This window comes from Emydura macquarii, unplaced genomic scaffold (genome assembly GCF_026122565.2).
Source record: "Emydura macquarii macquarii isolate MOO-44397 ecotype Brisbane River unplaced genomic scaffold, CSIRO-AGI_Emac_v2 contig_1483, whole genome shotgun sequence".
NCBI classification, from domain to species: domain Eukaryota; kingdom Metazoa; phylum Chordata; order Testudines; family Chelidae; genus Emydura; species Emydura macquarii.
The window spans coordinates 15,081,591-15,097,844 of record NW_027131620.1 but is presented as its reverse complement, the minus strand read 5'-3'; the positions used below and the strand labels follow the sequence as shown (position 1 = coordinate 15,097,844).

General features: G+C 35.7%; 1 protein-coding gene across 1 annotated transcript in view; it reads left to right on the top strand.

The window, feature by feature from the left end:
• Positions 1-10,037, top strand: part of CSE1L (chromosome segregation 1 like) — a 29,025-nt gene extending 18,988 nt beyond the window's left edge. Inside the window, exons 15-25 of the mRNA XM_067554275.1 lie at positions 783-919; positions 1,049-1,152; positions 1,846-1,943; positions 3,401-3,551; positions 4,119-4,327; positions 5,146-5,243; positions 5,427-5,512; positions 6,486-6,567; positions 7,359-7,505; positions 8,339-8,570; positions 9,491-10,037. Of these exons, the coding sequence (XP_067410376.1) occupies positions 783-919; positions 1,049-1,152; positions 1,846-1,943; positions 3,401-3,551; positions 4,119-4,327; positions 5,146-5,243; positions 5,427-5,512; positions 6,486-6,567; positions 7,359-7,505; positions 8,339-8,570; positions 9,491-9,580 (1,434 nt within the window). The 3' untranslated portion in view covers positions 9,581-10,037. The remainder of the gene's footprint in view (positions 1-782; positions 920-1,048; positions 1,153-1,845; positions 1,944-3,400; positions 3,552-4,118; positions 4,328-5,145; positions 5,244-5,426; positions 5,513-6,485; positions 6,568-7,358; positions 7,506-8,338; positions 8,571-9,490) is intronic.
• The last annotated feature ends 6,217 nt before the right edge of the window (positions 10,038-16,254 follow it).

Genomic DNA, 16,254 nt, shown 5'->3' with positions numbered 1-16,254 from the left:
TTAGCTAGGGCTTACCCAGTGGCCTTTGTCATGACATCTGTTGTTACAAGAAGTACAATAATTTTTCCTTTCTCTCCTCTGACTTTTGAGATGTAGCAAAAGAAGGCATTAGGTATTTCACTTTTATACTCTATTAGCTAAGCCTTTTCAAATCATAGCTATGTATTATTTCAGAAGACAAAAGGGCCTGCCTGATCCCACACCCTTGAAGGTAAATGTGATTTTTTTGTTTTGTTTTGTTTTGTTTCAATGACTGTAATGGGAGCAGGATTGGGACCCAAAATAATTAAATCAGATTCTGCTACCCTTAATCATGTTGAATGGTACTTTATTCCACAAGCATTCCTGATCGAATTGATATCACTGTTCATGGAAAGCTACTGTTTGCTCTGTAAAAGGGGAGAAAAGTATTTTAAGTATACCAAATATTGATAAACGTCTATAAAAATGATCACCATACAGACAGTTTAGAGGAGGAAAAATAACAAGCCTCTTAATTTAGAGATTCTTCGCATAATCAACTCAGAAGAAAATCATATATTGATAGGGAGCAATAGATAGGTAATAATAGAAACAAGGTAGCAGCCTTCCTGGATATCAAGTGGACAAGGTTTGATGTTAGCTACTGAAGAAGCCTGCTAGAGATTCCTTCTAGTCTTCTGCAGAACTTATGTTGTTTTGAAACAGATTCTAGGGTGAATGTTTTCTCAAAATATGTGTATGATTCTAAAATGTCAATTATAATATTACATGACAAAATGTTGTCACTGTGATTTTTGTAGGTACCTAAAGAACAACTTTTGGTGTCTATCCCTCTCTTAATCAATCATCTTCAAGCAGAAAGTATTGTGGTTCATACTTATGCAGCCCATGCTCTTGAGAGATTGTTTACCATGAGAGGAACTAACAATACTACACTGTAAGTTTTCAGTTAGAAATAATTTTACCTCTGGGTTTTTGTTATAATTTTAGGGGATTTTTTCTCTTCTCAGAAATTGTGTTTTGAATAGAACATTGAAGCATTGCAAAACTGTGTTTTCATCTACAGCATTACAGCTGCAGAAATGGCACCATTTGTAGAAGTGCTACTAACAAACCTTTTTAAAGCACTGACATTTCCTGGCTCATCTGAAAATGAGTATATTATGAAAGGTAAGAAACTCCATACTATGCAATGAGAAGCTGACTTAGTTAACTTGAGTTAAGAAGTTACTAGCTATGAACTGAAAGTCTGATTTGAAACAACTGATTTATGCAGGGTTTTTTTTTTGTTTATTTGTTTGTTTGTTTTAAACGTGGATGCCCACACTGAATTCAACTGCTTATTAGTCAGATTAAACATAGCAAATTTTTTCATGGAATGTGGAACCCAAGAAAACTATATCAGGCTTGTATGTGACAAAAAATGTGGCAAGGCCTCAGATGAGGGATGTCCCTCATTTCGAAGGCTAGCTGGGAAACGTATTAACAGCAGACTTTAAATGTAGTACTGTCTTGTGGCTAATCCACTGGACTGGGACTCAGAAGATCTGGGTTTAATTCTTGGCTCTGTCAGTTTTATATTGGGCAAATAACATAATCTCTCTGTAGCCATCTGTAAAATGGGGATGATGATCCTTTGCCCCCACCTTTTGTCTTGACTATAGATTGTAAACTTTTCAAGACAAGGACTGCCTCTTACTATGTGTGTATATATAGTAGTTAACACAGTGGGCCCTGATTTTAGCTGGACCTCTAGGCTCTACTATAATACAAATACAAGATCAAAGAATTTATACATATATGTAACTGGCAAGCCGACTCATCTTCGTGGATGTAAAATTCTCTATCTCAATTTCTTTACAGCTATCATGAGAAGTTTTTCTCTGCTACAGGAAGCTATAATCCCATACATCCCTTCTCTCATCACTCAGCTTACACAGAAACTGCTGGCTGTCAGTAAGGTAAAGAAGGTTATCTGAGCAGAATGTTCACCATTAGCTGCTTCTGCTCCTTTTTAAGACAGAAATCTTTTTTTCTCCTTAAAAATTGATTTTGATTTTGTTTTTGTTAAAATACTGGTAGTTGCACAATAAATTGCCAATTAGAGTAATAAAAGCAGCTTTTTTACATTTGGTAGGAACTCATTCTTCATACCTAACAGTGAAACATTATCCTCCTTTGTAGACATAGGTTCCTGCAAAGTTTCCCTGCTTTAATTTGAAATACAAGCTTTATAAATAACTTTATAAGTGTATTTATGATATAACAATTATTTTAATACAAGCTTTTGTTTATGCACAGCCTGACAGCATATAAATCTGGATTTGTCACAGATAGTCACATACATCTTAAAACTGTCTATTTTCCTTTGTACTGGGGACTTCTCAGGCAGTTGTTTAAACCAATGAAATAGTTTGTAAATACATAAAGAAGAAATTAGCGCCTGCTCTTGATGTGTTTGACTGTCTTGATCACTAATAGATTTTTTCAGTTCAAATTGGACTGCTGTACTTATATATAGACAATCCTGTGAAGACTGCAGACCACCTTCAACTGCCAACCAAATAAACTTTTTTAACCCTAAATTTAGCTATAGGGAATAAATAGCATTCTGTATAGATTTGAATTGAATGAACAAGGGATGTAAATATCATTTTTAAAAGTACCCATTTAAACTATTAAAATTATATCGGTTAATCGTTAACAAATTCCCAGTCTACCCCACGTATATGTTATCTTTATCAAGTGTTTTTACTAACGACAAAAACAGACAGCCCCCTCCCACCGCCCTTGGGGACTCCCTTCACACGCTGCCCTCATCCCCCAGGTAGCGTCCCCAGTTCAGCTCCCATCTCTGACCTGTGGTCCCCAATGTTCTGTGGGTTCAGGTGTGGGGCAGTGGCTGTGAGAGCAGGAGCCTACATGTGCCCGGCCCAGCTCTTCCCCCGTTCCCCCCCCCTCCCCTCCCCCCCCAAGTCTCTTTTAAACATTAGCTGCAATATATTAATGGTAAGACTAATACTTACTGGTTAACCATTTAATATTTTACATCCTTAGAATGAACACTGTTATGTAACTCAAAAATAATTTTTATTTTTTTCCAGTAGGTGTTTTCCCCATGTTGTTTCTGTTTTTGTATTTGTTTAGTTTGTCTAGTTACGAAAACTGTATTTGTATATTTCCAAAACTGATACAAACTTAAAAAATGGATCTTAGAGGATCTTGCTCTTTTATTCCTCAGTCTCAATGGAATTACTATTCATTAGAAAAATAACATAGCATAATGCCCTTACTCTTCGGTTAAAATTAGATTGTTTGCTGCTGCTTTAGAGTTCTATTTAAGTGCAAGTTACATTGTGTTAAGAAAGTGACTTGGCTCAAAGTCTGAGTTGATTGTTTATTCATAACTTGTTTTTAGAACCCAAGCAAACCTCACTTTAACCATTACATGTTTGAATCAATATGCCTGTCGATAAGGATAACTTGCAAAGCAAACCCTGCTGCTGTTGGAAGCTTTGAAGATGCTTTGTTTATGGTGTTTACCGAGATACTACAGAATGATGTGCAAGGTAACTAAAAGCAATAAGTAGCTGTCTGCGTTCTCATCCTGTTGTGTTATATATGTAAGATTTGCTGTGCAATGATTTACTATACATATTAATGTCAATGAAGTAATTCTAATTGAGTTATGTAGTATATCTACACTGCCAAAGAGGTTTATTTATAAAATACAGTATCCCAACGTCTCCTTGTTCATTAAGGACATGTGAACTGAGAATTTAACTCATTTTTAAAAAATCAAGTAACTTACAGCCCCTACCCCTGAATCATCCTGTCCGTTTTTGTAGCTTTATAACATCTACCTAGTCTTCAAATTTTTCTCCCATTTACTGCATTGTGAAAGATCCACAAACAGAGAAAATTTGAATTTGACTATACATAAAGTGCTTGCAAATGTATACAATAAGTAAAAGTGGGGGTGGAAAAACTTTTTTTTTTTCTGTTTCATTTACAGGGATCTTAGGTGTTACTTATCACAGTAGTAGGTTTAAAAATTCAGACAGAAACGTGTTTGTATGAATTGATAGTGACCCTTTAACTGTGTGCAAATGTCATTTTCTACTCCCTCATAACAGAGTTTATTCCATATGTGTTCCAAGTGATGTCTCTGCTATTGGAAATGCATAAAAATGACATCCCGTCATCCTACATGGCTTTGTTTCCCCATCTCCTCCAGCCAGTGCTGTGGGAAAGGACAGGAAACATTCCTCCTTTGGTGAGACTCCTCCAGGCATACTTAGAGAAGGGTGCCAATACAATAGCAAGTGCTGCAGCTGACAAAATCGTAAGTTGGGTTAATTTGACTGTAACATACCTATCTAAACTTACTACATTTTTAATTAAGACAAATGAAATGCTTGCACACTTTCCATAGCTTAACAAATTTAGTAGATAGCAAGATTAATGCAGAGTTTTTACTCAGACTTTGTAAACTCAAGCTTTTTATATAGTAAGCTGAAGAATAATGTACACAATACAATGTACACTGCACATCCTCTTCATTCTGTTTTTGTCTTTATTGATGGCAACCATTCCCTCACACAGCTAGACAATGTAGATGCAGAATTCTTGTACCCAGTTCCTGCTGCTCTTGGCATGCAGAAAGGTTTCCCCAGTTCTTCTAGTGAGATGGGAGAAGCTGGTGCCTCTCAGTAGAACTCTGGAACAGGAAAGGACAAAGATTTCTCCCAGAAAAAGCATTGTAATGGTGAGGAACAAATATGCCCCCCATGCCTCTCCCTGCAACTTCCAGCAGCAGATTTGTTCTGTGCATGTCCTGCCCTCAGTCAGCACCCAGCCTCTCAGAGTCAGGCCTGACCAGATAATGCCGTTGAACAGGCAGGCAGCCATGTTCTGAATTAGCTTCAGCTTTCATGTAGTTTTCAAACTTAGGGCTAACTCTTGTACACTTGGTTCCATCAGTGTTCTTTTACTAAATCTTTTTATCCCTGACTGCAAAAATGAAATTGTCTGTTAGTTTGATTTATTTGATTCTCCTCGATATACTTGTTACGAAAATAGGGTGCATGGCTTTTGCTAGTTCTTATCAAATTTTCTAGGTCACATCAGAAAAAAATGCTGTTTTTCATTTTTCACTTGCAGCCTGGATTATTAGGTGTTTTCCAGAAGCTGATTGCCTCTAAAGCTAATGACCATCAAGGATTCTATCTTCTGAACAGTATTATAGAGCATATGCCTCCGTGAGTATGACTGTGTGAAACTAGGTTCAAGCCTAATTACTGAAGACCAGATCTGTTTCTATACCTTGAAAGATACCAGTGCATCGAATGTCATAATTTTAAATTAAATTCTTCAATACACTTTCTGTAAAACTACATCAGTAAAATGCAGTAGTAACTTGACTAATTGTGTTAAATTTCTAGAGAATCAGTTGACCAGTACAGGAAGCAAATCTTCATTCTACTATTCCAAAGACTTCAAAATTCAAAAACAACAAAGTTCATCAAAAGTAAGTTCTGTGTCATATATGAATTCTGATATACAGAACACCTTCATATTGCTGACATCACTATCAATAAAACTCCATACACTTTCATTTTCATCTCCAACTGATACTCAAAAGCAATATATATACACTCCACCTTTATCAAACTTGCACTCTAAATACAGAACCTTAACAGTGACCTGATACGCTTGTATGCAGTTATATCAACAGATCATCAGAAAGGACTCGCTCACATTCCATGCATTTCAGTTATTCTACCTTAACACAGCTGCGGTCACTCTTAAGGTTTTGCGTTTCATCAGCAAGATGTGTGGCAAATGACTGAAATGTGAAGTGTGTATTGGTGATTTACACCATAATTTACAGATTATCATAGTTAATCCGAACAAAATCTTGTTTAAAAAGGTCGTCTTTCACTATGTAAATCATACAATATGCCACAAAATCTTGAGTCTTGTAGTTAAATTAGTGTCTTTGACTGGTAGGAATGAGAATGGTATGATTGTTATAACAGCGTACATCAAACTGAAATTAAGGGATTCTTCTAACACCTTAGTAATGTTGGTCTAATAGCCACATAAGAAAGAAGGTTGAGAATCGTAGTGTTCCAACTGCTATATGGCTTAGTTTATCTAATTATGGCAGGAGCTGTAACACATTGCATCAGAAAATCGATCTTTGTTCATTTCTTTTTAGATACCTAAATTATTCCCTGTACATAACTTTTTGAAAAAGTCTCGGTTACCCGGAATTAATCTAGTTCCCATAACTAAAATTTTACACTTCTTTTGATCACCATTTCTAATCATATAAAAAATGCCACTTTTTGAAATTTAATATTTTGTGCTAGGGTGAGTAGTAATGGTGCAGTCTGCTGCTCATTCTAAAGCTTATTCAGAAAAGTCTTCTTGTATGCACTATTATATAAATTTTCTTTAGATGTTTGTTTTTTAACTTGACCCTTTTCTTTTAATAGGTTTCCTAGTCTTCATTAATTTGTACTGTGTAAAATATGGGGCATTAGCCCTGCAAGAAATATTTGACAGCATACAGCCAAAGTTAGTATCATTCTTATTTAAGACTTCTGTATATTATTTCTTTTAAGTGGGAAATAGTTGGTCTGCTACTTAAAAATCAGAAAACAAATACTTGTCCCTGTAACTAAATAGTCATTTTGTTCCCCCAATATTCTGGAAGAGATGTTATTCTCTGAGATTTCTGTCACCATATCAAAGGCCCCACATAGCAGTAATACTTCCTTCTGCTGAGACTGGCAGATTGTGGGTCCCTCCTGAATCATTCTGATTGTGTGAGTATGTGCCAAAGAGTATCACCAGAAGAGGGGGAGAGGTATTCAGTTTCACCTCCCTCCACAGCAGGAGTGTGCTGCCTACACAGAATTTCCAGCTTTGGTTCTCTGTGGGAATGCTCTCTTATGCTAGATTCACCATTTTTGTATGGTTTTCAGATGCCTCTTGTTGCTGTACTCATCTGTTCTCTCTAAGGCTGGGTGGTTCTCATATCCTCTAGTCTGTCTTTTTCTTTCTAGTATGTCAACCCTACTTTTCAATGTAATTTCTGTTGAGTGAACTCATTAGATCACTTCACTGATAATCTTGGGGAATTGTGAAGTTTGATTCTCTTCCTGTTAGGAAGTTAAGCTTGACTTGGTTTGGATTCTTGAATGAACAAATTTTAGGTCATCTCTCTGGTGGCATAGCGTTGCTTTTCTTTAGATCACTCCCTAAAGATTATATACACATTTTTAGTATATGTTTATTACAATTGGTAGGTTTTTTTCTCTTCACTTTTATTCACACTTATTTTTCTGTTTACATCATCACATTAGGATGTTTGGAATGGTTTTGGAGAAAATTATAATTCCTGAAATACAGAAAGTATCTGGACAAGTAGAGAAGAAAATCTGTGCTGTTGGTATTACCAAAATACTAACTGAGTGCCCTCCCATGATGGACACAGAATACACAAAACTGTGGTAAGTGTAGAATAATTCCTGAAGGTTTGTTGGAAAAGTTACTGGTTGTTGCTAATGAAATTGAGTTAATCAAATACATTCCTTTTTAAAAAAATATGCTTTTGTGGTCTCTCATATGCGTGCTACAACATGGCGTGGAGCGTTCAGGTTTCTTTCCTGTTACTGAGAGAGAGATTACACTACTCTTCCACAGCAGATGTCGGTGTTTTGAAATTTATCTGACAGGGATGCAATATTGGACAAGCCAGCTAGGACCCTGCTTAATAAAATATTACTTTTTTATATCTGCATTACTTATGAAAAATCAAGTCAGGTTTTAACTCATTGATCTTCAGAATGGCAGTATAGTAGAACCTAGATATAACTTTGTCTGCTGTGGCCATTGTTCCATGAATAAAATTCCTATTTGCCATCAAATCTCATAAAAATCCCATCAATCTGGAACACCAAATGGCAAGTATCTTAAGTTATATTTTAAATGATTGGATATCAACGTTAGAATATTAGAAAGAAATGGAATGATAGTATGAATGGAATAATCTAAGAGTTGCTTTCCTGAAACACTTTTAAGAGAACTTGAGATAATCTAAGATGAATACGTTGTCCATCTTTTTAATAAGCGCAACCAAGTTGTGCCTGTACATTTTGTGCACATACATTATACCTACAAAACCCACATTTGCTCAGGTCAGAACACAATCTGTGAACACCTGCCCTTTGTTAGTACTCACTGAGGTTCAGATACATTTGAGTTTTCAGTATTCTTTTAAAATACACTCATGCTGACATAATGTGGTTATATTTTGGTTTTATTCTCCTTCATCCTGTGGTAGGACTCCTTTACTGCAGGCTCTAATTGGTCTCTTTGAACTGCCTGAAGATGATACCATCCCTGATGAAGAACACTTCATTGATATAGAAGATACCCCAGGATACCAGACTGCATTTTCTCAGCTTGCCTTTGCTGGGAAAAAAGAACATGATCCTGTGGGTCAAATGGTGAACAATCCTAAAATCCACTTGGCACAGTCTCTTCACAAACTATCTACTGCATGTCCAGGCAGGGTAAGTGACATTTAATGTATGGCACATTAATCTACATTTCTATAGAGAAAAGGTATCTTTTTGACAATGGATTTCTTTTGTTCAAGTTGTTTTGCTAGCCAGCAAAGCTGAAAGGATGTTTCACTCATTTAGTTCGCAGCTGAAGTATTTTTCTAAGGTATGCTTTGCTAGGCTAATAAGGGCCCAATACTTCGATGTTTGATTCTGAGATGGGTTTAAAATGTTGCCACCTCCTAGGGTAAATTATCTCCGATGGGGAAAAGGGGTGGTTGAAAAAAAATTGTTCTGAATTAGATTCTAATGCATTTACTGGTCTTCTGGGGAAGATGGTACCTGGACTGGAAGCAGAATCCAGAGGAAACATCCAGTGCCCTAATTAGTTAAATAGAATGGTAAAGCTCCAAATCAGTATCTTCAGCTATGTTACTGTAGCACTGAAAACATCTTTTCAGACTGAGTAGTTACATGGCTGGACATACTAGTAGGTTGCAGTTAAAAATATTATACAGTTTAAGGTATTTTTACGTTTTCAGGACACTTATAAGTCTTTAAGATTCTGAAGGGCAGAGAGATCAGGGTACAGCCTACTGTAATAAGGGCATCTAATTTTTGTACTTGGTTTGTTTTCATGTTTCACATGCTAATCAAACTGCAAATATGACAATATAAGTAAAGCTGCTCATGTTAATTTCAAGGTGCAATATTGAAAAACGCTGGGAATTAAGATCTCTGATACTAATATCTGATGGTGGCAGATGCTGGCGTATATGTTGCAGGAAGTGCTTTCACATTGCACAATTACTTATGTCGGGAGTTCAGTTAACTCCTTACCTTGTACCCTCAGACTGATACAATCCTGAAATACAGTGGTGTTTGGTTAATGCATACACACAATAATGCTTTTATCTTTTATGTTTAAGGTACCATCAATGCTGAGTACTAGTCTGAATGCAGAAGCCTTGCAGTATCTCCAAGGATACCTCCAAGCTGCAAGCGTAACACTGCTCTGAATTGCATGTTTGACAAGCAAGTTCGAAAGCTGTTTGTTAAAAAGAAAGTTGACATTGACTTCCTCTAAGCAGAGCTCAGACAGAATGAAGTTGCTACTTCAAAATGTATCGCAGAATCCATCTTGTAAAAGATATTAAATGTTGCTTTAAGCAGAAACAGAAAATTAGGTGGTTCATGTGATCATAAATAAAGAGGCAGCTAACTTCCATTTCCAGTTTAATTTCAAAGAGAGTAGTAACAACAGTTTATCATGTGGCATTGATTTGAGTTCTGCATCTGCAGTGTTTGGATAACATTTTGAAATGTATGGAGAGCACTGGCTATAGAAACTCACTTTCTGTCACTAAAATTCCTTTTCATTTTGATGTTGTCATTTGTATTTCTTTTGTGTCTTTCTTTAAACTATCTAAATTGTGAATAAATAAGAAACACTTGTTTCTAGACATTTTAAACGTGCACTTACTGTTGTAAGGTAATCTGTAATCAGCAGAAAATAACTCTAAAGTTTAGTACAAAAATAGTGGGCCTTCAAAGGGGTTTTTTGTGCTTCTAACTAATAGCACTTCAGATACATCCTAGTACCCTTCAAAACAAAATTAAAAATATATTTGGAATAAAACGCAAATCAAGGTATTACTCTTCTAATAATAAAAAAAGAAATAGGAAGCAGTAATTTTGCTTTTGGGCAGTGAATAGTATAATGTAGTAAAAACATCATAAAAACCACCCTGTTAACATTTTAAATAAAACTAGTAGATTCTTTTCTTTAAATGGGTTTTTACTGATGTATTGTATTAAAATTGCAGTAATACAATTTTAGGTGCATTTCATTTTATGCCTAACTCTGATGTGTAGTTATGATCGTGCATGCGAATGTAGTTAAATGCACCACTCATTTGTGTTCTCGAATGCCCAACTTGCACAGCCATAACTTTTGAAAATCAGGACCTTTAGATCATTAATAGTGTAGTGAGACAAATTTAAAACTGGCTTTGAACTCCCAAGACTAGGATCAGGGAACTTTGTAAAAAGAAACCAGAGAGAACACCAAAACATTATTGCTTTAACAATGTCTTTGGGTGGGGGGAAATACACTTTTAAAGAATAAAATAAAATCCAGTGGCCTTTATGCTTGCTGGCAAATTACTGGAAGCAAAATTTCTCCTGAAGGATTCACAGTGGCTAGGTAAATCACTAAAGGAACATGTAAATAGTAGTCTTGGTTTTTTAATACCTTGGATAAGATGATAAATCCTCATGCTCCTTGGACACCAGGCAACCTCTGATAAAGGGTTACATCCTTTATGGATAGTTATGGAATAATACTTCATAGCTTCTTGCTCCTGCCTTTTGAATCATCTGGTACTGGCTATTGTCACAGACAGGAGGACAGTTCTGTCCAAGTTCTTGTATTGCATCCATCCAAGTGCTAATGATGCATTAAACAATGTGACTATCAGATGTCATGTGGGATGCCTCCATTCACCTTCCCAGAAGGAGTATTGCATGTGGGGATATTTTTTTTTTTGAGATGTGTGCTTTGTAAAGTAAATTTGAAGTGTGCTTTGCACTTGGTACAGAAAATGGCAAGTATATTGGAGTAGACGGACCACTAATCTGATCTGGTAATCCCTATGTTTCAACAAATCTGAGTTATGTCTACTTATAGAATTTTCTAGTTTGTTTGATTATTTGTTTTGTAACTTTTCCTTTTTTATGAAACCAAAGCCAAAAGGGCTAATTCAATCCTTGGAGGCATAAACAGGAATCACAAATAAAATAATCTCCATTCCTATCTCTGTTTTTGGAACTGGTGTGACCACTGCTGGAGTATCGTGTCCGGTTCTGGTGTCAACAGTTCAAGAAGGATGTTGATAGATTGGTGAAGGTTCAGAGAAGAGCCACAAGAATGATTACTGGATTGGGAAACGTGCCTTATAGTGATAGACTCATGGAGCTCAATCTATTTACAAAGAGAAACATTTAAGGAGTGACAGTTAGTCTATAAGTACCTACAAAGGCAACAAATATTTAATAATGGGCTATTTAATCTAGCAGAGGAAGATATATGTATGATCCAGTGGCTGCAAGCTGAAGCTAGACAAATTCAGAGTGGAAATAAAGTGTAAATTTTTAACAGTGAGTAATTAACCATTGGAACAACTTACCAAAGGTTGTGATTGATTTGCCCAAGACTAACAGACAGTCTGTAACACAGCTGGGAATAGAATCCAGATCATTTCATTTCTCCTCCTGAGCTTTAATCACAAAACTATGGTTTTTTATGGCCTGGCAATTGAACAATAGCCTGACAAAAGCCAGATGCCATGCATCATATTCACTTCCAAATAGTCTATTTTGAACAATCTGATTTTAGAAATGGTGCTAGACAGGTCTTTTATAGATAATGCAATCTTATATATAATGAACAATGCTAATGTAAGGTGAGGTGTGTGTGTGAGAAGCATAATTTGCAAGTTTTTAAAACTTGCCTGGTTTACCAAATTAACAATGTTCTTGAGGTTTTGACTCTTCAATTATAAATTAAAATTTCAACAGAAATTATTTTCTCCTCATGTCTGTCCAAAAAGCTATATGGTTCAAGCTGTCATCCTATGCCTCTGAAGTGCTGGCAAAGTGGCCAGGAATGGTGTTATGACAGTGGTTTTCAACCTTTTTTTTCATTTGTGGCCCCCTGAAGAAATTTTGAATGGAGGTGCAGGGCCCTTTGGAAATCTTAGACTCACCTCGGAGGCCACAGGTTGAAAACAACTGTTACAAGAAAATAACCTTAAAATAACTAACTTGCATGGTGCTTTACAAAATGGCTAGATAGGTTCTTTGCTTCAGATTTTACAATTTCAGGTGAGAGGAACAACTTATATGGCAAGATGTTTTAAAGTTATAATTAACTTAATATCTTTCCTGCATAATTAAAAGTGACTTGCAGAAAGTTATCTTTCATGATCTATTAAAAAAAAAAGCCTGACTTGCTCCCTCCAAACGTTTGTTCTACTTGTTTTTACTTGCAAAATGGCAGGAATATAGGGTTTGTCTCCTCCACTTTTACTGCCAGATTTCTTTGGATGAGGACAACCCAGGAGAAAGGTAGGTGTGCTTTCTGAGACCTAAGATGAAGGGATGTTGAAATTTTCACAAAGATTTTTTTTTCTCAAGTATGTCAAATGTTGATTTAAATAGGTATTAACAAAAACAAAACTGTTAGTCTGTCAATTGCTCAGATTCAGACTTGTGATATAATCCTGCAAACCCTCCCTCAAAAAGACATCCCAGACCTAACATTTGTAATGGGCGGGGGAGGTTGAAAAATTCTTTAGACCCAATTATACAGCAAAACAGGGAAAATTATTTTTTACTCAGAGCTTACATTAAAATTCTTTATGACCAATAAAGAGAAGTCAGTACTACTATTTACTACAACACAGTGGAGAATGGAAGCCACTGAATAAGGTGTAGTGAAAATGCAAGACTGTCTAGATCATAGATTTTACTGTTACTATGCTAGTTGTCAGCTATCTTAAAGGTGTGAAGCGCCTTATCTTGATATAAGCACCTTGTAACTAATCTGAGGTTAGTGAGAACCTGCATGACTGTGCCACTGTTTGCAATATGTGATTGGACCTTATAAAACCTAAGCTACCTAAGCTAAGTTGTATGTTTTTAAAGTACAATGGAAGATAACATAAGTCAGATGAAATTTTATTACAAGATATTAACATGGCAGAAAAACAATAAAAGCAAAATAAATGTGGCCAGCAAAGCTTATTCACATGTTTAACTGCCTGATGAAAATTATTATTATTCAAATACCATAAAATGAATTGTGCAGTCTGATTTTGTGATGTCAGTATTGAATTATTTTGAAACCAGAAATGACTGCATGATAAAATTAAAAGAATACTTTATGGGAAATTCAAAATGATTGCTTCATGATCTGCCTGGAAAATACTGTATTTACTAATATGATTACAGTACTGTTTCCTTAATATCTTTTTGCAAAGAGACCAAAATGCTTAATAAACAATTAACTACTTCAGTGACCTGCAAATGAAAGAAATGGATCTGTGCCCTATTTTTGCTGCTTGATGCATAAAGAAATCTTGACTGGTATCTTATAAAGAACTTTTTCTGCTTGCTTTACCTTTTTAGGAACATGATCTTATATTTACTGGAGAAGTGGGAGCTATTTTAGCCCTTCGTTGAAGGGGAGGGCATGTTAGATATCTGAGGCCTGGTCTACACTGACGGTGAAATTCGGCGGCAGTCGACAGGAATTGTGCAAGCTACTCAGAGTAGCTTGTGTAATTCCCGTTGACTTCGTAATTTCCATTTAGCACTCTGTCTCCACTGCGCTGTGCCAACTGGAAATGCATACCTGTCGATGCACTGCTATGCTTTTTGGGGAGATGGTTTCATTAAATCCACTTCTGGATCGATTGAGCGGGTCCTTGCTGCTCAGTTGAACCGGATAAATTGATCTGAATTTGCTGCCATCAGTGTAGACATAGCTTCACACTCTCACCTAATTGTTGCCTCATATTTTCAGATTACATAACTATTTGTTTAAAACTTGATTCACTGGCTACACATCCTTTCCCCCTCAATTTCTCAGATTTCACATCATTACTCCAAATGTTCATAATCTTTTCAGTAAAAACAATGTAGGTAAGATCTGCATTTCTAATGTACAAAATTAATAAGAAAAAAATTGACATCTGTTTTATAAACTAGTCCCTCTACCCTACCCCGAAGTGCCCATAATTGCTTTTTCTTTTGTAGGTCACCTTTTAACCCTCACAATAACTGATCAGTTAAGTAGGTAACTCCGATAACTTCATCTACTGCTGAACTGCAAACATCTCTGGGATGGAATACTAAAGATACCTTAACGGCATACAGCAATTACTATACAACAGATAAGGACAAGATGGGAATTGGTATTTAAGTACAACATGGTATGTATGTCTAATATTTTAATATTGGCAAATGATTTTTTAAAGGCAATCTTGTCACTGTACTTAAAGCTGTACAATGTATTTTCCTTATTGTTTATTTGAAAAGCATGCTAATAATAAATATAGAATTGGGTATTGTCATGGTAAACTCCATATCTATTTGTTTTGACGTAGTGCTTGTAATTGAATTGATTTCTGTATACAATCTTTTACACTTTATAACTAAGCTATTTACACGATTGTATGATGCAGACTGCCTACAAGGGTTTTTTTCCATTTATCAGCAAAACAGAGGCAAAAATAACTAATTTTAGTTTTAGTGAAGGATTCAAATACTACAGGTCCTTAAATGTTACATTGTAACTTTAAAAAAACCCCTCTTTAATCTACTGTATTAAGGAAGAATAAATATTTTTAAACAGAATTCCACCACCTTTGTCTGGCAAAACAGATTGACACCTGACCTACCTAGCATTTTCCCTTTCAGAAAAAAAAATAGTTTATTTAAGCTTACTTTTGGCATCACACCATAATGTTGTTATAACTTTGTTTTTAACGTGAAAATCTGCAGTTTGCTGCTTCTTAACCACCCTCAAGAAATTTACGGACTGAGGAAAGCTTAGCTTCCTAGAGGTATTAGTGATTATGCATAATAATATTTGGTGATGGTTAAATCTCAGGCAGAATTCTGATTGTAAATTTGATTTTTACAGTGGCTTTGGGAAGGAAATCTTCCAGTACAGCTCTGCACAATTGATCACAATTTTGGAACACAGGGTTAGTGGCTATTTTTGGAAGGAGGATATTGGACTTAATGGCTCAACATATTATGCAAATCTAAGATTATGAAAGGTTGTAGACTGTTGCCAGAAATTACTGTTGCCAGTAATCCAGAAATGTAAACTTTCCAACAGTGGTGTTCTGCTTGGAATCGGTAAAATCAATAAACTCATACCTTATTTTTGTCTGTCAGACTGCCAATATTTAATAAGTACAACTATTTCAGGTGCTAATTTCAGAGTCAAGTACATACAATTTAAATATTGTCACAGAAGTACACAAAACTAAGTTTGTTAGTGCTTTTGGGGGATCTGGTGGGGAGGGGAGAACAGGCTCCTGATCAATGCAAAATGAAACCACACATGCAAACTGAACAAATAGGAAATAGCTGTCTAGACTATACCCTTGCTTCATATTTTTAATTCCTTCTACATGTTTTGATAAGGTTCAAAGGATGTAGAATTTAAATTGATACACACTTCAGCCAGCCACTGTGGCAGGGGGATAATATAATTTGTGAAACTTTTTTTCTTCAGAAAAAATTTACCCAACACTGTTCCAGTCCCTAGTTACTGATTGTACTTGTACATCCATCATCTTTATAACTTCAGTGTGATCACACATTATGTATTTTGGAATTCAAGAGGTGAGAAGAAAAATTAATCTTTAATATTGCAGGCCCTTACCTTCTAATACTGAATAAGCAGAGAAAAGAATCTCAACTAGTAAAGCTTATTTTTTAATATTCTTCCATTAGTTTGTAAGGACCTTTTTGTGTCTGTGTATGTTGAAGACTGTATGCTCTTTGAGGCAGTAGTTCTGTAGTCATAACAGCCTGGCTGCTGCTTCAACATCCATAACTAAAATGGTCATATCCTTAAAGTTCCTCAGCAGGGATCTGTTAAATTCTATTTTTT